The 21,635-nt window shown below is 38.2% G+C and overlaps 1 protein-coding gene across 1 annotated transcript; it reads left to right on the top strand.

The window, feature by feature from the left end:
- The first annotated feature begins 235 nt into the window (after positions 1 to 235).
- Positions 236 to 11,967, top strand: LOC126822429 (DDB1- and CUL4-associated factor 5). The gene is made up of 9 exons (XM_050551334.2): positions 236 to 539; positions 1,566 to 1,709; positions 3,030 to 3,066; positions 4,021 to 4,160; positions 4,778 to 4,907; positions 5,811 to 6,024; positions 6,840 to 6,906; positions 7,719 to 7,837; positions 8,194 to 11,967. Exons 1-9 carry the CDS (start codon positions 308 to 310, stop codon positions 9,754 to 9,756), a joined length of 2,646 nt encoding a protein of 881 aa, XP_050407291.2. The 5' UTR covers positions 236 to 307; the 3' UTR covers positions 9,757 to 11,967.
- The last annotated feature ends 9,668 nt before the right edge of the window (positions 11,968 to 21,635 follow it).

Here is a 21,635-nt window from a genome sequence, read left to right as displayed (position 1 = left end):
TCCACTATTTTCTTGGCTAAACGAATGCCGAAAACTAGGAATTAATCTTTAAAAAAATATATTTTTTTCTTTAATATGCTTATCATCAGTTGTTATTTTAAAACATTACTTACTATACCCACTTGACAAGAAAAAATACCGAGGATATTAACTTGAATTGGAAAAAATTATTATTTATTTCTGGTTGTACGAGTCTAAGATAATGTGAACTAGAAGATCCAGTCATTCTTCATCAAAACACCAACCCAAAGTTATTGACATTTTATTAGAAATTCTTGATGTCTTTTTAGGCAAAATTAGACGTACAATGTGCACAGCTTTAGGCAACAGGAAATCAGAATTGACATTTAAAAAAGAGTATGGGTGTATAAGTTTTATAAATAACAGAATTTATGGCCTAAATCCAAGTAATTTTCAACGTTTGTTGAGGGAAAAGCTGGCATTAGCTACAGGGCTGTACCAAACAGACCTGAAAGCCCACTATGGATGTGTAAATGCTATTGAATTCTCCAACAATGGTGGTGAAATGATAGCATCTGGTAAGGATGACGTGTTGTCACAGTCAAATTGTTAAATACATTGAATGACATGTAGATTTTATTTATTTAGGCCTCACTGGGCGAGCATGTAAACGAGTTTATTAAGTTATGCCTATAATTGAAACAATAAATGTCATTTGTTAAAATGTCATTCGCATGTTTAATCAAGCATACATTACAAGTGATCAGTTGATATTTTGTATCAGATGTATTCAATTTCAATCTAGACTACTAACAACATTCATTAGGTCCCATTGAACATTGTCACATTGTGACAGCTCAAGTGTTTGCGAGTGAATACATGCTCTTGTCTTGCGTTTGAAACCAACACAGCCACCCCGACCCTCCCTCAGAAAGTTCTATCATTGCAAATTTCAATTTAAAACTGTGCTGTACTGACTTTTTGTAACGGAATCCCAGTTATCAACCTGCCTAGAGATAGGTGTGTGGGAGGGGTCCTATTATGATAGATGAAAGAATTGCTTAGCAGTATGTGTGAAAACTTCATCTAATCAAGAGTCATTTAGTAAATTTTTGTGAAAATACTACTGGTATATATATTATGAAGTAGTGACCGCTGCAATTTTTAATGAGAGAGAGATATATACATGTATACATGTAATGTAGTGGACCTAATATTAACTGCATTACACTTCTTGCACCCCAAACCTTTCTGGGCTAAATCTATTTGTTACGGCCAACTCAATTTTCGTCAAGGTCGCTGAGATGTAAATAGGTTAGGCCATGTGATTGTTGTCGAGAGTGTAGTTTAGGGTTATGGTAAGCATTAGGACTAGGTCCAAGGTTACGGTTAGGGTTGGGATTAGCCCTAGCCTTGTCTACATCATGTGACCATTGACCAAACTATTGAAGTTGGCCTTATCAAATAACCCCAAATCTCCCTGTAGCCTACTCGATTCTTAGTTTTATAGAAATTCCTGCACCACCCTTGCCTATTATGCATCAGTCCAATACATAGTTTAATATTTTAGCCTACTAGTATATATATTACATGTAATTGTACAGGTGGAGATGATAGAAGAGTATTATTATGGAATACACAGAGAGCAATATCTAATAATGGTTCTCCAGCAATTATGAAATCAGAACATAGAAGTAATATATTCTCTCTAGCATTTGATAAAGATAATGAGAAGATATTTTCTGGAGGTAGGTACAGGTATATTTAGATACAGATATAAGTAGGTACAGATATAACTAGGTACAGTTATATTTAGGTACAGATATATGTAGGTACAGGTATAACTAGGTACAGCTATGAAGGTACAGGTATAAGTAGGTACAGAGCAGGTATATGTAGGTACAGGTATAACATAACTACGAACAGGAATAACATAACTACGTACAGGTATATGTAGGTACAGTTAGGGTATATTTAGGTATGTGTAGGTTAAGTAAAGTATGTATAGGTAAAGGTAAAGGTACACGTATGTGTAGGTACAGGTATATGTAGGTATAGCACGCCTGGAAAAAAGGCACCTGTCACAGGCAATGTCAGGCACAAATACAGGCTTTGTCAGGCACTAAACCTCTGGTGCCTGTCATTTTGTCGGGCACCGATTTGTCTTTTTTATTGATATTATTAATACATGTCCGGCACTAAGTTAAAAATATCGGGTATTATTTCATTAGTGCCTGATATTGTGTCAGGTACATCTACAACCGTTATTTCCAAGCCTGCTATAGTGATATAGAGAAAAAAACCTTAAGGTTATTCTGTTCAAATTTAAATCTAGATTATTCAAATAATGTCTGTGCAATTTCGGATAACATTAAATTTTCCACGGCTTTATCCATTTTACAATGATCTTGGATTGATTATTTAAAATTTAGTTGAGTAAACAAAATCAAAATATCAAAAGTAGATAATTTCCCCGCTTCGATTCATTCGGATTAAAATGAGGCCAATAAAGAGATTTCAGCACAAATCATAGGCTGTGTTGCCTTGTCATTTGCAGTCATCATGCTGAATACTCAACATAACTGAACCATTTTTGAACTGATATTCCTTTCAGAGTTTCAGCTTTCTCATTAGAATACAGATGTGACGTCATCCTTTGATGTTGGAGTACCATTATTTCAAATAATCGTACGGGCAATGTGCCAAGCGTAACTTGGTAAAATATTGAACTCGAGTGACGTATTTCATTGCAAAGCACGTGCAAGTGTCTGTATTTTAAGTTGTTTAATGGTCTCGAGCTTAAGACATTGCGTAATATATTGTAAAAACACTCTTGTTGTTAAAATATATTACCTAATGTCTCGCTCTCGACCACTAAAGAATACTTAATGTTGTTTCCAAGGGATTATTTTACTGGTTGTATTAAATTAATTGTAAGACATTTGGAATCGATCTATTCTGAAATAACTACATTAATTAACGTCCTACTGTTCTGATCCGACTGGAATCTATTTATTCCTGAAATAACTACATTAGTTATGATGTTATATTTTGTATTTTATTTTCAGGTAACGATGAACAGGTGTTTGTACATGATGCAGCCACGTAAGTACTTGTTGTCTCAATCTGTTTAAAATACAGATCTTTCGATGGCCTTTACTGAAGATCTGACCGGTTGTATTAGAAGGTTGCGTCAAGGGGTCATACGATTGGCTTTTGACCTATGATGTGGGGTTATCTACAATTCCATGCACCTCACACCAAAAACGCACCGTAACAGACTGTTTCATTGGCTAATTCCTCACATCAACCAGCAAGCCTGTTATATAACAACTATTTCAGATCGTAGTACAGTAAAGACAAGTAAAACGAAATTTTGAACTATAAAAAACGAAATGAAATAGGATCTGTGTTTTAACCAGATTGTTGTAGTCTTAAAAGAAAAAAAAAGTTAATTTGGTTATCGAAAAATACATAATTAAGTATGAGAAATGTTATCAGATCCTTTCCTGGTGCATGTGCCTAAAGTGCAGTTTAACGACCACTCCACTCGACACAAACTAGGTCATTTTGGGACTGACATATTATGGTTCAAGTTTATTTCAATAGTATAGTTAGCTCGCACGTAGGAACCTTTAGCAGTGAGAGGAAACTGGAGGACCCAGAGAAAACCCACAAGTTTGGAAGGCAACCCTACTTCTTGTCATGTGCATGCAAGGATTCAAAACCACACCACTTGACTCAATGACAGAACTTATGATTTCACTTGTACACGTTAAACCACTAGACCCCCCCCCCCCCCCAGTGACATAAAGGATCCCTTGGCAGTTGAAGAGTACTCAGAAACACTGCTGTCAAGGGAAACCTTTCATCCGTAGCCCCCTAGCCATAGAAATAACAAAATTACTGTATGGTTTTAAATTAACCGTAGTATTGTTAAAGCATTCTGTAAATATAACCTTGTATTGTTTCAATGGGAATCCAATCGATAATTTTATAACACTAAATTGTTTCAGGGGGAATCCCTAGATAAATAAATATGACCTTGTATTGTTTCAGGGGGAATCCAGTAGATAATTTTATGCATGAAGATGCCGTGTATGGTTTATCAACAGATCCTAATAATAGTAACGTATTTGCCAGTGCTTGTGATGATGGCCGTGTTTTAATATATGACATTAGAGAACCAGCAGATTCAGGTACAAATGAAATGAAATGGGGTTTAACGTCCTACTTTTCTGCTCCGAACTGGGCTAATGAAAATGGGCATACGCCATACAGTGTGCTATGAGGGAAATTTTGCCCAGACAGCGGCGCTACGGACAACTCTTATATCGACTTCCAACTGCTAAGGGATCTTTTACATACATGCCAATGTGTACATGGGACTTCGTCTTTTTATCCCATCCGAATGACTAGACAGCTGTCCTTTGTCAGGCCCTTCGTCCTGCGTCACTGACAAGGGGGAATCATGCTGGAAAACCTGGATGAACTTTCTCGAACAATGCAGGGATCGAACACCCGACCTCCAGGCTAGCAAGCCAGAGTCTTACCTACTTAGCCACCGTAGCCATTATTATATGATATTAGAGAACCAATAAATTCCTGAATAAAACATTTAATTTATGATGTTAGAGAACAACTGGATTCAGCAAGCCTGGAAATAAGGCATCTGTCACAGACAATGTCAGGCACAGATTCAGGCTTTGTCAGTCATAAAGCCTCTGTTCACAATTACTCAGTGTTGCAAACTTGTGTGATTCTTGAGAACATTTTCCATTTGTTTTGATTACAATGATATGTATGTTATTTTCAGAACCATTCTGTCTAGCCAATTATGTTTCCTCCATGCATGCTGTTATGTACAACCCTACAGAACCCCGTCTCCTAGCAACAGCTAACGCAAGAGAAGGAATTGGATTGTGGGATATACGGAAACCAAGAAGGTATTATTATTTTTTTAAAAGTATATTTGACAGCTTAATGCTCTGAAAACTTGACTTCATAATTTAAAAAGAATACGCTTTCTGGATTCCAGTGCATTATTTATTTATTATTATCGATTTGAAAATAAAATATAAAATTTTGAGTTCACAAGACTCAATGACTAGTTGGTATGATTAATATATTGTAGCTGTTTGGGGTCATTCCATGTCAAATCACCCAATGGGTTTAACCCTCCCTCCTTGGATTTTCATGAAATTTTATGTACATGTTTCTGTATGGTGGCAAAACTGATTTCTTAAATTTTAACGAAATTGGACGATCGGTTTGGTTGCTATGGGCAACCAAAATTTACGAAATTGGGTTAAAATGAACGATCCTTCTAATCTTTAAAGCCCCATATCTCAGCTACTAGTGGATCAATCTCAATGAAATTGGTACCAATTTTGTATGTAGGAGTATATTTAAGTATCATGACCTTTTGACCTAACCTTTAACCTTTCGTCTGATTTGTTGCCCTCCGATACCCAAGGTCAAGGTCGTCTAGAACCGAAGCCCAGCATCATGCCCTTCATATTTGAAATAATTGGAGATGTAAATGTTTTGTTTTTCCACAAAAGTTTTGAAAATCATACATACATGTACCATTTGCTATTTTGAAGTGTTTTGCATAACATTTATGGTTTTTTTCCGGGTTCTCCAGTTTCCTCTCACTGCTAAAGACCCCTACGAGCTAGCGAATAATTGAAATAAAATTAAAACCATATGTTAGTCCCGAAATGACCTAGTTTGTGTCGAGTGGACGTTCAACCCATTTCTTTCTCTCTTTGTATATTTCATTTTCTGTTTGATGAGATATGTTTGTATATTTTAGCTGTTTAATGAGATATGTTTGTATATTTTAGCTGTTTGATGAGATATGGAGGTGAATTTGAACAGCAGAGTTGTATGAGTGTAAGGATCAATGGTATGGGCAACCAGATTCTGGCACTGAGACGACGTCTTCCACCTGTGATATATAATATACACAGTTCTAAACCAGTAGCCGAGTTCGAACATATGGGATATTTTAACTCGTGTACGATGAAATCTTGCTGTTTCGCAGGTGATAGAGATCAGGTAAGAAATCTATGGTCGATGAAATGAAAGAACGAAATGAAAGAAATGAAATGAAATGGGGTTTAATGTCCTACTATTCTGCTCCTACTGGGCTAATGAAGATGTCCCGTGTATACATTGGCATGCCCATAAAAATTCCCTTGCATTTGGAATTCGATATAAGAGTAGGCCATAGTGCCACTGCCCGGGCAAAATTTCCCTCAAAGCACACTGTATGGTGTATGACCGTCTTCATTAGCCCAGTTCGAAGCAGAACAGTAGGACGTTAAACCCAATTTCATTTCTTTCTAATGAAGATGGACCATGGTCGACCAAGACTCCATCAACTTACCTCAGTAAATTTTGGTAATTTGTGATATTTTTGGACCTTGGAGATCTAGCAGGCAGAAGAGTTAATTCAAATAGCAGGTGCAAGAGTTAATCCTGGTTGAATAGAATGGACCGATGTTTCGGATATGTCAGCTCATATATATTGCAGTTATAAATCCTGGTGTATACATTGAGTGGGTGTGGGGGTGGCGGAATGGTGAGCACACGCTTTGTATCATAAGGTCTGTCATTGAGTCAACTGGCATGGTTTCGATTGCACAGTTGAACGTGACAAGGAGTAGGGTCGCCTGTCCAACCTTGTGGGTTTTCACGGTTTTCACCCTCAGGTTTCCTCCATCTGCTAATTATTGAAATAGAATTGAACCATGTGTTAGTCCCGAAATGACCTGGTTTGTGTCGAGTGGACTTTAAACCCTCTCTCTCTCTCTCTCTCTCTCTCTCTCTCTCTCTCTCTCTAAGGGTCAAATTGTTTATATATTTAACAGTATGTTGTATCAGGATCAGATGATTTTAATGTTTATGTATGGAAAATACCAGATGATTTATCGGAAAGTAAGTTATACTTTATACCTACAATAAAATTATATATTTTATCGTTTCAAACATTTACCTAGATTAATAAACTACCCAGTATTAATTCATTGATGTTTGAAAAGGGGTGTGTGTCCGGAGTCATGTCATCTATGCAATGTTTGAGTTCGACCCTTTTCTATGCATGAGAAAAAGTATTCCACAGGCTGACCATATGGAATCTTATTCCTAACTTTGCGTATAAATGATTATTTAAATTAAAATATGAATTGCCCTAGGTTTTAAACCTCTGTCGCTTTATATTGTTTACGAGTAAGACGTTGACTCGCTAATCTGGAGGTCCCAGTATTGGTTGAGAATATATGCCATGGTTTCCCCTGTCATTGGTGCTGGTCAGTGAGCTTGACAGAGAATCATATCTAGTTGTTCGGATACATGTCTTGCACGTAAAAAGAGTTTATTTTTGTATATTTTTAGGATTGTATATAAACAGTGTTTATTTTTGTATATTTTTTTAAGGAGTGCTCTAAACAATGTTTATTTTTTTATATTTATAGGAGTATATGTAAACAGTGTTTATTTTTGCATATTTTTAGGAGTGTATGTAAACAGTGTTTATTTTTGTATATTTATAGGAGTGTATATAAACAGTGTTTATCGTTTAGTTTGTATATTTTTAAAAGTGTATGTAAACAGCATTTATTTTTGTTTATATTTAGGGGTGTATGTAAACCGTGTTTATTTTTGTATATTTATAGGAGTGTATGCAGACAGTGTTTATTTTTGTATATTAGGAGTATATTTAAACAATGTTTATTTTTGTATATTTTTAGGAGTGTATGTAAACAGTGCTCATCTAGTGTTAAAGGGACATAGGTCAATAGTCAATCAAGTTCGATCAAATATAGATACTGGTTTAATTTTATCCTCAGGTGTTGAGAAAACAATCAAGGTAAGAAACAAACACACATTCAAGACAACACAAGGCCACAATGTTTACTTTGAGTCATTTTCCATTTTTATGCACCCCTGATGAAATGTGGCTGTATATATATTGTTGACGCCCGCATTCATCCGGGGGGGGGGGGCGTTGGATGGCCAAATGGTTAGCATGTGCGCGCTGTACCGCAAGGTCTGTCATTGAGTCAATTGGTGTGGTTTCGAATCCCCGGTTCTACATGATAAGGAGTAGGGTCGCCTGTCCAATCTCATGGGTTTTTTCCGGATCCTCCAGTTTCCTCCCATTGCTAAAAACCCTTATGCGCAAGCGAATTATTGAAATAAATGTTTTTTTCTGACTATTTACAGGCATGGAGTCCTTTTCCTCTGAAGAAGATAGATCCAGAAACAAATACTGAGATAGAACCAATTGAACGACCAGTTTATACCCACGAGGAATATATTAATCTTGTTCTACGTAGTGGTCATGTGATGTCACATGACTATACTCAGCATTCAACGGAGGAGGATCCTAGGATGATGGCGTTCTTCGATTCGTTAGTTCAACGTGAGATGGAAACGTGGAGCTCGAGCGAAGAGTTCTCCAGCAATGAAGAAGAATTGTATGATCGAATATTACAGGTCTCACGTGCAGAATCGCAGGATGTCGTGATCCCAAGAATAGCAGAAGAACTTATTTCGGATAACTCTGATGATGGCCTTAGTCCTTTCACGTTAGCATTCGCAAGTGTAATGGCCGCTCAAACAGCCGAACAGAGTAATACTTCTCGTCTCCTAGACGTGGAGGACTCGACGGAATCAGAGAATAATGAGACAAACGCAGACGGAACCGAAATGCCGAATAATACAAACAGACGGAGTATTTCTGATATTATCGCAAACAATAAAAAAGAAACGTTAATGAAGAATATGGAAGCTAAGAAAAAAATGAAATGTAAACGAACTCTTAAGCGCCATATTGTATCTGACTCGGATTCCGACAATGACACAAATCCAGGTTTCAGTCATGAAAAGTTGCAGAAATTAATGGATGGACCTGGGGAATGTTCTACGAGTGCAACTACTGTTTCAAACAATACGAACTCCAAAAAAGGCAATATCAAATTTCATCTGAAAAAACTACGCGATTTACGCAGTCAGATTTTAAACAGTGACAGCGAAAGTAATGATAATTCCCACGCCAGTTTGTGTGATATTAACCAATCAGATGTTGGAGTTCCAGTTTCTGCGGAACTACCATCATCGACTGTTACTTCCTGTAAAGATCATTCTGATGCCAGTAATGCATATGGACCGTTTCTGCATGAAACTAATGTATCGGTGATAACAAGCTCGATGGATGTGAACAAAACAAACCAGGAACAAAGCAATGTACGAAACAATATGAATTTCCCGAGAAACAACAATACTAATGAAAATTGTGATAACACTTATGACCAACAGATTAATAATAATGTTGATTCGGACCAAAATCCATTGTCAAAACATGGTCGTAATAATGATAAAATGGACGATAATTCTGATAAATTGACAGCCGAAGATCGTGAAAGATCAAAACGTCATTCAAACGGCCCACAAAACAATTCTAGACATTTGAGGAATGTTTCATCTACGTCTTCTAGTAGTCAAGAAGCTAATAATACTAACTTAGACTCTGATGATACAACCAGTGGAATATCATCAGAGGTGAACACAGAGCAAATCCAGAGGACTTTAGATTCTGCAAAACCAGTAGAAAATATGAGTTGCCAGTCAACAAGTTCGGACCCTGGTAACAAAACCGTTAACAACGGTACAGATAGTGAACCAACTTGGAATGAATTTAAACGCTACAAGAAAAAACTGGAACGAGCCCATCGTTACTATCGTCGACACAGTGGTAGTCAGGCGTCTAGTGATGAGGACATTTAAATTATTTTATATATCTCTGTGATTCTGTTTTCATAATCAAATAAAAGACAAGCTCTTTAATTGAAATATAATGGGACATCATTGTAAACAAATTACTATATATAAGATTGGGTTTCAATATGGAAAAAAATGAAATGGGGTTTAACTTCCTACTTTTCTGCACCGACCGGGATACTGAAAATGAGCATACGCCATGCAGTGAGCCATGGGTGGTGGGAATTTTTTATGGACAGTCGCATTTTTTCATCCAATTTCAACTGTTGGATTGTTCGTTTCCGGGCATGACAACGTGTACACAGGAGTTTTTTGTACTATCTGAATAACTAGGCCCTTTATCCTGCATCACTGACAAGGGAAAATCTGAAATATCATGAGAAACTTTCTGGGATAACTCTTATTTCGATTTTGCAACTGCCAGGGGATCTTTGTTGTGCTGCCAACGTTTATAGATATGAATTAGGTTTTCCTTTCTATCAAAACTACTAGAAGCTTTCCCTTGTCCAGCTGTCTGGACTACACCACTGACCAAGGGATGCTTGGCCCTGAGTTCACAAAGCATTCTTAGACTTAAGTTAAGAATTTACTCAAAATTGTTAAAAAAAGTTTTGTTGTATTAATGTATCAAATACACCAATAATAAACTATGTCAAAGTTTTGTGTTTCTGGATCAAAGATATTTCTCTAAACAGTGATTGAAAGTTGAGTAAATTCTTAAGGTAAATCTGAAAATGCTTTGTGAACTCCGGGCCTGATTCTGGAGAAACTTTCTCAACCAACATGGGTGCATTAGATACATTCTGTGATTGAATCAGGTGGCATGTTTTCAGTTCCAGGATTGTAGGTGACTAGGACTAGAGTAGCCTGTCTAACCCCATCGTTTCTCTGGGTTTCCTGTCACTGCTGAATACCCATTATAGAACACTGCATGACATATGATGGCCTTCTTCATTAGCTGGGGGAGTCACGGTGCCTAAATGAGTAAGATGCTGGCTCGCTAGTCTGGATGTCGCGGGTTCAATCTCTATGTTGACCGAAAAAGTTCATCCGGATTTTCTAGAGCGGTTTCGATTTGTCAGTGCGTGGTCCAGGACTGACAAGGACAGCTGTCTAGTCGTTCAGGTTCCGTGCTTACATTGGCGTGCATGTAAAAGATCCCTTGGCAGTTGGAATTCGATTTAAGAGTAGGCAATAGTGCCGCTGTCTGGGAAAAATTTCCCACATAGCATACTGTATGGCGTATGCCCGTCTTCATTGCCCCAGTCGGAGCAAAACAGTAGGACGTAAAACTCCCATTTCATTTCACTACCTCATGCCCAAACAATATAATCCTTCGAGCATATTATGTATTGTTTGGAGTGTAAGATATGCCATATAATTATATGAACCATTATACCAGTAAAACTGTATCTGGATAAATGTGTCTAAATGGGTAGTCATGATGTTGAGTCAAAATGTGACTGGATGGGTAGCCATGATGTTAAGTCAAAATGTGACTGGATGGGTGGCCATGATGTTGAGTCAAAATGTGACTGGATGGGTAGCCATGATGTTGAGTCAAAATGTGTCTGGATGGGTAGCCATGATGTTGAGTCAAAATGTGACTGGATGGGTAGCCATGATGTTGAGTCAAACTGTGTCTGGATGGGTAGCCATGATGTTGAGTCAAAATGTGACTGGATGGGTAGCCATGATGTTGAGTCAAACTGTGTCTGGATGGGTAGCCATGATGTTGAGTCAAAATGTGTCTGGATGGGTAGCCATAATGTTGAGTCAAAATGTATCTGGATGGGTAGCCATGATGTTGAGTCAAAATGAGTCTTGGTGGGTAGCCATGATGTTGAGTCAAAATGTGTGTGAATGGATAGCCATGATGTTGAGTCAAAATGAGTCTTGATGTGTCATTGATGCCATGTAAGAAACAAACTATAAATATTTGATATAGTCAGAACAATATGGTACTTAGAAATTAGTGTGCACAAAATTTTGAAGCAGCATCCCTGTGGACACCTAGTCAACTGGATGAGCATGACTGCATGTACTTGATTGTGAAAGAAGAAATTCTTGATTTTTATCCAAATTAAGGAATTTGTATTCATAGATCAATGTTTGTTTACAACCAAATACAACCCAAAATGATAGAGCATTTTATACAAGAATAAGTACTAATTTATTTGGGTGATTTTTCGAAGAGTATTCTCTTGCCCAAATAAATTAGTAATTGTTCTTCAACAAGTATGGGGGGGGGGAGGGGAGGGGGGTGACTGAATGGTTAGCGCGTGATTGTTGTATCTTTAGGTCTGTCATTGAGTCAACAGGTGTGGTTTCGATTCTCTGGTTGTACGTGACAAGGAATAGGGTCACCTGTCCATTCTCGTGGGTTTTCTCCGGGTCCTCCGTTTTCCTCGCACTGCTAAAGACCCCCTACGCACAAGCGAATTAATGAAATAAAATTGAACCATATCTTAGTCCTGAAATAACCTAGTTTGTGTCGAATGGACGTTAAACCCTGTTTCTCTCTCTCTCTCTCTCTCTCTCTCTCTCTCTCTCTTTTACTAACTCAGGTCTTAATTTTGTCTTCAAATGTTATATAAACTATTATTTATACATTTATTAACATGACCACCTAGCCCATAATCAACTCTCTAGATCACCCAATTGGAGAGATTTAAAGGTAAAAAGTATAATCAAGACTTGGTCACGTTTATCAAGTACCTTTGCTACGATAATTAACGATCTACACTATATCTTCCAGCACTCGAAACTTCTCTTCAAATAATTTAATTTTAATATTTTCATTATATTCATTTCTCATTATCTATTTATGAACTATTATAGCAAGAACAGCGAACTCTCTATCTAAATCTTATGCAACCTCGTGGGTTTTCTCCGGGTTCTCCGGTTTCCTCCCACTGCTAAAGACCCCTACGCGCAAGCGAAGTATTGAAATAAAATTAAACCATATGTTAGTCCCGAAATGACCTAGTTTTTGTCGAGTGGACGTTAAACCCCATCTCTCTCTCTCTCTCTCTCGATTCCTCGCTTGTACGTGACAACCCAAAATGATAGAGCATTTTATACAAGAATAAGTACTAATTTATTTGGGTGATTTTTCGGAGAGTATTCTCTTGCCCAAATAAATTAGTAATTGTTCTTCAACAAGTATGGGGGGGGGAGGGGAGGGGGGTGACTGAATGGTTAGCGCGTGATTGTTGTATCTTTAGGTCTGTCATTGAGTCAACTGGCGTGGTTTCGATTCCCCGGTTGTACTGACAAGGAGTTGGGTCGCCTGTCCAACATCGTGGGTTTTCTCCGGATCCTCCGGTTTCCTCCAACTCCTAAAGACCCCTACGCGCAAGCGAATTATTGAAATAAAATTAAACCATATGTTAGTCCCGAAATGACCTAGTTTTTGTCGAGTGGACGTTAAACCCCATTTCTCTCTCTCTTTGACCTATAGTGGTTGGACATAAATATGTATTAAAATTAATATGGGACCTGGAACATCTTTTCTCAGAATTTTAAGAATGGATGGCTTTTATTTAGTTGATTATAGAAATACCACACCCATTAAAATAATATCAGAGAATTGTTTTGTTAGGAATATTGATAATTGTTGGGATTTTTTTTGTTTTGTTTTGTTTTGGGTTTTTTTAGGCGGGGGGTGGGGGGGTAATCTTCATTAGCCCAGTCGGTGCAGAACAGTAGGATGTTAAACCTATTTCATTTGTTTTGAGGGGTATGATGTTAAAGCGAGAATTTCAAATTTTCTAAGAAAGTCAAAACATAATTATTTCTATGTCTTTTGCTCAATAGGTTATCAAATCACTTATACGATCATGGGCATTATTTCCCTCCCTTAAAAAAAATCTATGGCACAGGAAATAACACCATTACCTCCCCTGTTTTGCTATTGACAACATGGGGCAGCCATTTTCCAACGTTGGAATTTGAAGTTAAAAATGATATTTTTGCCAATTTCTCAGCTGGCAGTAGCGAATTATAGGATTAATAGGATTATTCTTTAACAAGGTAGGACTGTTTATGGATACCATTTATTTTAAGGCTTTATTTTAATACATTTTAAAAATATAACTTGAAAATTTGCAACTTTAAGGTGACTGGTATATGACTATCCCTTGTTATATTTATGTTATGTCAAAGAATAGTAATGAAATGAAATGGGGTTTACCATCCTACTGTAGAACAGTAAATGTATATTGAAACTAATGTGAACATTAATAGGATAATATGAAGAGGCTTCTACTCGAATTTGTTCAATGAGGTTTCAATGTATAAATGCCTGAAAATTAAGAAAATTCTTCTTTTAGCTTTCAACAAAAATGTTTGATGATTATGGCGTTTGGTTTTTTTTATGTCAGTAGCTATATTTGGTATCTAAATTAGAAAAAAAAATACACACAAAATGAAATAGAGCACCTTATTTTTGGTATAAATTTCCAGATCTTTTTAAAAAAAAAATTATGAATGCACAATTCTTTATTACTAATATTTACATTCTGTGCATTGTAACGCTCAATTCTCAGAGTGCTGCATATGTCTGTGTGTATGCTGCATATGTCTGTGTGTATGCTGCATATGTCTGTGTGTATGCTGCATATGTCTGTGTGTATGCTGCATATGTCTAGATGTGCTGCATATAATTAGATGTGTTGCATACATTTGGATTTGCTGCACTTATCTGTTTAGATACTGCACATGTTAGTATTTATGCTGCAGTGTCAATATATATCCGTATATATGCTACATATGTCTGTCTTTATGCTGCATATGTCCACTATAATGCTGCATATGTCTGTCTTTATGCTGCATATGTCCACTATAATGCTGCATATGTCTGTGTGTATGCTGTATATGTCAGTATATAAATAGAGAGGCGATATTCTGTCAAATAATGTATGAAATATATTTAGATAATAAATATAATATTTATACAGATTTCATAATGTTTTTTATTGTATGGACTGAATAATTGGGAATCTGGTGGAGGAGGTCCATACAAAAAAAAAATAACCGTACGTTAGTTTCAAAGTTTTGCGTTGATGAGATGTTAATATCCATTCTTGTTCGTTCTTTTTTGGAAAAAACGTCACATTGTCTTTCAATTTTGAGTGAAATCTATATCACTACAGGTCCAGGACTGTATAGCGCAGTGGACGCTTACGGCTAGCCCTCTCCCCCCGGATCGATTCGCTTAATATCATATGGACGTTTGTTTGTGATTTCTGCGTATTGTGTCTTGTTCGTAGTTTTGTTTTGTGTAATTATGTGTGGTGCAGCCCTCTTGCAATTACTATTAGACGGAACAAAATCACGCTTTAGGTAACGCACTAAACCGCTTTGCGTCGTGGATCACGTTTTTGTGATCCATTGAGTTTAGGAGTACCCTCTAAAACATCCTCGGTCCGCGGTGGTATCGTTCCGACGTAGTCAACTAACCCCTGGGTCCATTTACAGGGGAGACACATTATCAAATTATCCGCCCCTGATACCTGTGCTATTTTTATCAATCAGCCCAGTGAGCGAATGGAACAAAATCAAATGATTTCAATCACTACTGAAACGTTTCATGAGCTGGCCTTAACAAATACATGTAGATTTAGTCTTTCATGACCAGTGTTGTTTGCTGCCCTTGATTCGGATTCAGACCAACCAGTTATTTTATAATCTCACTTACTTTGTCATAGTAAAGAGATTTTCCACGATACATGTTTCATGCGGTTTTCAACACTTATGGCAGATATTTATTTTCATTAGTTCATAATCATATTGCACAAACCATGTCCAACATATAACGTGGCTCAGATACTAAATCCTAACGATTTAAATATTTGCTCTCTCTCTCTCTCTCTCTCTCTCTCTCTCTCTCTCTCAATACCCCCCCCCCCAAGCCCAAGGTAAATGTGGCTCAACTGTGACTAATCTATGTGGGTAAGGCGCTGGCCTGGTGGTCGGGTGTTCGATCCCTGCATTGGCCGAGAGAGGTCATCGGGATATTCCAATGCGGTTTCCCCTTGTCAGTGGTGCAGGACGGAGGGCCTGACAAGGACAGCTGTCTAGTCGTTCGGATTGAACGAAAAACCGAGGTCCCGTGTATACATTGCCATGCACGTAAAAGAACCCTTAGCAGTTCGAATTCTATATAAGAGTAGGTCAAACATATTGCCGCTGCCCGGGCAAAATTGCCCTCATAGCACACTGTATGGCGTATGTCCCTCTTCATTAGCCCATTCGGAGCAGAATAGTAGGATTATAAACCCAATTTCAATTCATATATCTATCTATACAATATACATTATAACATCTGGGCGTATTTTTATATATATTTATGTAGTGGTCTACCGTAAACATAGAAGTACTTGTGTTATTAAATAACAGAGAGGGAGAGAGAGAAATGGGGTTTAACGTCCACTCGACTCAAACTAGGTCATTTCGGGACTAACATATGGTTTAATTTTATTTCAATAATTCGCTTGTGCGTAGGGGTCTTTAGCAGTGGGGGGAAACCGGAGGACCCGGAGAAAACCCACGAGGTTGGACAGGCGATCCTACTCCTTGTCACGTACAACCGGGGATTCGAAACCACGCCAGTTATTAAATAACAGAGAAGTAGTTATATACTTTTTTTAAATTAATTTCTAAATATCTTAATATGTCCATCTTATGGTCTACGTTTATCTGATTATCCGTAATGATTCAGGTTCTGTTTGTGTGACGACGAGTAAACAACATGGCTGCCATCTTTGATGATCTTAACCAACAACTTGCTCTTATCCCATTAACCCTTAATCCCCGCCTATTGTTTTTCAATTATAAATCTCCCGCCCTTTTGTATATTTAAATGAACAGTTTTAACCCATGGGTTAATTACAGCTAATTACCGAGTTACTCTATTGTGACACAAATCAATGCCAGACTGGACACTGGTTATAACCTGGATTATAATACACAGCTCTCTTAATTAGTCAACAATTATAATTTAAATCGTATTCTAATTTTATCATCGAGACGTTGATATGTTTGTACATTAGCTGGGATTATAATAGACAGCGATACGACCGATTACAGTCATCGTAATCTCTGTTTAATCAACATTTTAATTTAAATCCGTTTGTTTATTTGTTTATTAAGATTATCTTAGAAACGATGATCTGTTTGTTATAATGTATAAATAAGACTGCTTGATTTACAATGATCAGTATAGGTTTAGCCAGCTCTTGTATCGTACCAGATCTAAGTGACCATTACTCCATTTAAATTAAAGAGAGTAGAACCAAGACTCAACAGTTATAATATTCACCAACAGAGAATCAACCATCTATTTTGAGAACATCGCCGACGAAATTCTAACGTTCTTAATTTGTGATCGAAATCCAGTGCTAAAGAAATAAGTCGAAATAAGCATCAAGACTCAACAGATATATTCACCGAAAGAAAATTAAGCATCTATATTGAGAACATCGCCGAAACTCTTAACATTCTTATTTTGTGACCGAAATCCGGTGTTAAAGATACCAGAATATCGTTAAAGTATATTTCGTTTTTCATCTGAAACTATGGCACACATTTTTCCTAAGAAATTGGCCAATTGGCTGAAGATTATGGAAGTGACTACAGAGGCGGATCTATGGAAGATAGAAAATGGCGAGGACAGATTTTCTGTAGTTCTAACATGGATTTCAAAAAGCAACGACTCCACGGCACAGAGTCAAAAGCCAAAATCAACCAGTAGAAAAAAGCGAGATTTGTATCGCGAGGAAAAATACGCTGCGAAGAAAACTGCTGAACGGCAAGTGGGAATTCCTAAATCGTCAGAAGATTGTAAAGCCGAGTTCCAATTATCTGTTAAGGCTCGTTCTAATGAACACAAGGAAAGAACTTCCGAGGTACCAGAGAACGACAGAAACGATTCGGTAGTTCGTCCACCCATTCAGGAAACAGAATACGGAATTGATAGTTGTAGACAGCTTGATGTTCCATTAGATCGACAACGCGTTCTGGTAGCAGTACCTCCATCAGATGAAGAAATAGAAGCATCAGGAACTAGATATTCGAATCGTTCTAAAAATGATATCCAGATGAGAGTTTCCATAGAAACTTCGACCAGTGCGGCCCTACAAGAACGACGCCCGATGACAGACCCCATCCAAACGCCATACAACAACTTCAAGGAAAACCAAAGCTTCACCGAAGATATTCGTGCGCATAGATCTTATAACCAATCGTCGGAAAGCGAGTTAGCTGTAACGCACAAAGAGTCGGGGTATACCAATGAGAACAATTACATACCTGTAGAGTACCAGATCATTCCTGAAACATCTTCCCAATATTCAGAAACGAGCATATATAACGAACCAAAAGAATATTCAGGTAGCAGTAACAACCCAAAGTGTTATTACCCCGTAGAGAAGAGTCAGGATTCCGAGACGTGTTTATACAAAGTTGAAAATCTTTATGAAGGAAATATAGATACAAGTGATGAACCCAAAAGAAGTAATGGCAGACCTCCAGTACCAGTGAACTCCGCGGTTACAGCTTTCACCACCGACAGCGATAGTGGACACACGGCTACTCAAACAGATCGCAATACACATTCCACAACTAGAAAGGAATCTAAACATAAAAGTAGCAGACATGAAGAACACAACGAATCTGCTGCAGCAGTAGCTCCGACTTTTGTTGGTCAAGGCAACCGTGAATCACCATTATCTATTCTAGAATCGCCATATGTCAGACATAATAATCGACGCCAGTCGCACCCCGGAGAGCAAGAACGAAGTACGCGAGGCGTAATGCATTCTTCAGACGAAAAACCATATATCAATAGCAAGCAACGCCAACGCCCCTCCACGACAGACATTGATACAGTAAATATCGATACAGTTTCACAAATACTAACAGAAGCTCGCCGCAACACCACTAGACAGCGTAGTCAGTCCACAGAACACAACATGACTCCTTCAAGTATGTTGGTATTGTCAACAGAAACTAAACCTGTCAGTGACGACAGTCATGGCTGTACTGCTAGCACCACCGAGTCTAAGGAACATTTGACCAATCGCCCATTGGCACAAGAAACAACCAAGCCAAGTTATAAAATTCCGAAGCGACGTACGCACTCACGGGATCATAGCAGTCACGAGAAAATGGGTTCAAAGCAGGATGCAGTTAGAACGAAACCAACTCAAGGAATCAACGAAAAGGTCACCAAAAAACAAATATCAACGAAAGCTGCAGAAAAGAGCAGGAACGTTCAACAATACGAGAAAGATCATTCAAAGAGTAGACATTCAGATAAAATCACCCAAAGTACGCTGAAAATATGCGCTCTATTGACAGAAACTCTTGAGTCCGTTCCAGTCCGCAGAGTACACCATGCTTTGTCTAATGAGTTCGAATTTCAAATGAAGAAGTCTCTAAACCCTACCGCCGACGACAAGATTAAAAGTAAAGAAACCTCAAGTAAGCATCTACCTAGCACCGTACCTCAAACCCCAACTTTAGACACCAGTTCAACCCGACAACTACACGAAGAGGATCTTGGTAAGATTCCAACCAGAATTACATTAGACGATTCGTTCCAGACAACTGAGTCGAACGACGATACGAAACCATGGTCTACAATATATCATAAAACTGAAAACAAAAATCGAAGAGATGTTGTACGCAGTCAAAGGCAGAAGGAGGAGATGTCAAAAAAGGACAACAAGGAAACTCCTGTCCCGGTATTCGAAACCCCCAATCCCGAGCCATCACGTGACAATTTGCTAACTGACTACCAGGCATATACATGTAATACAGAAAAAACTAAACCATTCACTAGAAAAAGGAAACATTCCACGGAAAGCCAGATACCACTGAATGCGGTAACCACGATCCAAGATACTAAGGATCTCACAAGCAAACAAAAGACCGACAAACCGATATTTAAAATTGAATTCCCAACTCCGCAACCAGACTATCAGCCAGTTAACTCAAGAACTTCCATTGACATGGCACCAACAAGTTACCATGATGGGGGCTTTTCAGATTTCCTAAAGGAATACGCAGAAAAAACAAGCACCACCATCGAATCCAGCAACACCGGGATTGATTATAACCCAGTTAAACCTGGGGGTAAGGAAATCTCTTATTCAACTGACAATAAAATGGAAACGTTTGACGACAACGTTTGGTTTCAACTGGCAAAAGTAGGACACAAGAAAAAGAAATCTTCCGCCAAGAAAAGACGAGACGAAATACGCGGCGCGAAATTCCAGGCAAGATTAAAGGCTGCCCGGGAAGCGAAGGAGAACGGCGAGCGCAGTAACCTGAAAGATGAAAGTCCACAAACAACATATGGAGTAAATGAAGCCGAAGAAAGCACAGATGTTTTCGGACAACCGACAAAGAAAGCACGAAGTGATGAAAAAGGACAATTCTTCTTTTACCGGGATACAGGCGATGCTTTAGGGGTTCATTAGTGTGGCGAATTGAAAATTTAAAGAACAGAAATGAAACTGGGTTTAACGTCCTACTGTTCTGCACCAACCCAGCTAATGGCAACCGGTATGTGCCATGCAGTGTGCTTTGGGGGAATTGCAAATGTCAAAGGTTCATTTACGTGCACTGCACCTTTTACACAGTTTGTCGTCCCATCCGAACGACTAGACTCTGTTCTTTGCTACGTCTTGCGCGCCGTTTACCACTGACGAATGATAACAACGCTGGTTCTCCGGGTTAGACAACTAGCACCTTATTCACCGAGGCACTGTGGCACCCTTTATAGAATAGGCACAAGTGACATATCTAAATACAATAGTGTAACAGAATGTGTTGAAAGTCGTTTGGTTTGTTTCAACAAGAATTTGTAGTTACCAATACGTTATGTTACTTACGGTTCCCATGGCAACTACTTTTTGTGATTATTAGTGAATTTTTTTATAAGTAAATGATGATATGTTTTGTAATTATTCCTCTTATATATATTCTTTAATTCTCAGTGCTATTTAAAATTGGTGATATTTCTGTTTGTACATATTGTTATTTATTGTTTTACAGTATAAAATAAAATATTCTTTTCTTTTTCAAAACATTGTTGTTAAATAACACGTGTTTGACACGTGTTTGTTATTAAATAACACGTGTTTGTTATTAAATAACACGTGTTTGTTATTAAATAACACGGGGGTGGGGGGATGGATGGCCGAATGGTTAGCGCGTGCGCGTTATTTCATAAGGCCTGTCATTTACTGGGGGGGGGGGGGCGAATGGTTAGCACGCGCGCGCGCTGCATCATAAGGTCTGTCATTGAGTCAACTGGCGTGGTTCGATTCCCCGGTTGTACGTGACAAGGAGTAGGGTCGCCTGTCCAGCCTGGTAGGCCTTCCCGGGGTCCTCCGGTTTCCTCCAACTGCTAAAGACCCCCTACGCGCAAGCGAATTATTGAAATAAAATTGAACCATATGTTAGTCCATGGCCTAGTTTGTGTCAAGTGGACCCCATTTCTCTCTCTCCCTGCTCCCTATTAAATAATGATCTGTTTCCTCATTATATTCGGGGATGTTGGGGGCAGGGACGATTAAAAACCTATATCAAGGATCGTTCTGGCAGAACACAAATCCAGGGTTGCGTGTACGTACAAGCCACAGGCAAAACAAATATGCCGTGAGCACCATAGCAGCTCGTACAGAGTAACCGTGTCTTTACCTCCCGTCATCTGTACATTATGACTCTGTCATCTGATTATTATGATTACGTCTAGCTTGAGAGAGAGAGAGAGAGAGAGATAGAGAGAGAAAGAGATGGGGTTTAACGTCCACTCGACACAAACTATGTCATTTCGGGACTAACATATGGTTTAATTTTATTTCAATAATTCG

The sequence above is a fragment of the Patella vulgata genome, chromosome 5, assembly GCF_932274485.2.
Source record: "Patella vulgata chromosome 5, xgPatVulg1.2, whole genome shotgun sequence".
In the NCBI taxonomy this organism is placed as follows: Eukaryota; Metazoa; Mollusca; class Gastropoda; family Patellidae; genus Patella; species Patella vulgata.
The sequence above is the reverse complement of the archived record's forward strand: the minus strand, read 5'-3'. Positions and strand labels throughout refer to the sequence as shown.

Bases quoted from the DNA above. Each gene is read 5' to 3' on its own strand.
- LOC126822429 (XM_050551334.2), top strand. From the start codon at position 308: ATGTGCACAGCTTTAGGCAACAGGAAATCAGAATTGACATTTAAAAAA. The intron at 540-1,565 runs GTAAGGATGACG...GTAATTGTACAG, and splicing joins TGGTGAAATGATAGCATCTG to GTGGAGATGATAGAAGAGTA. The intron at 4,161-4,777 runs GTACAAATGAAA...TGTTATTTTCAG, and splicing joins TAGAGAACCAGCAGATTCAG to AACCATTCTGTCTAGCCAAT.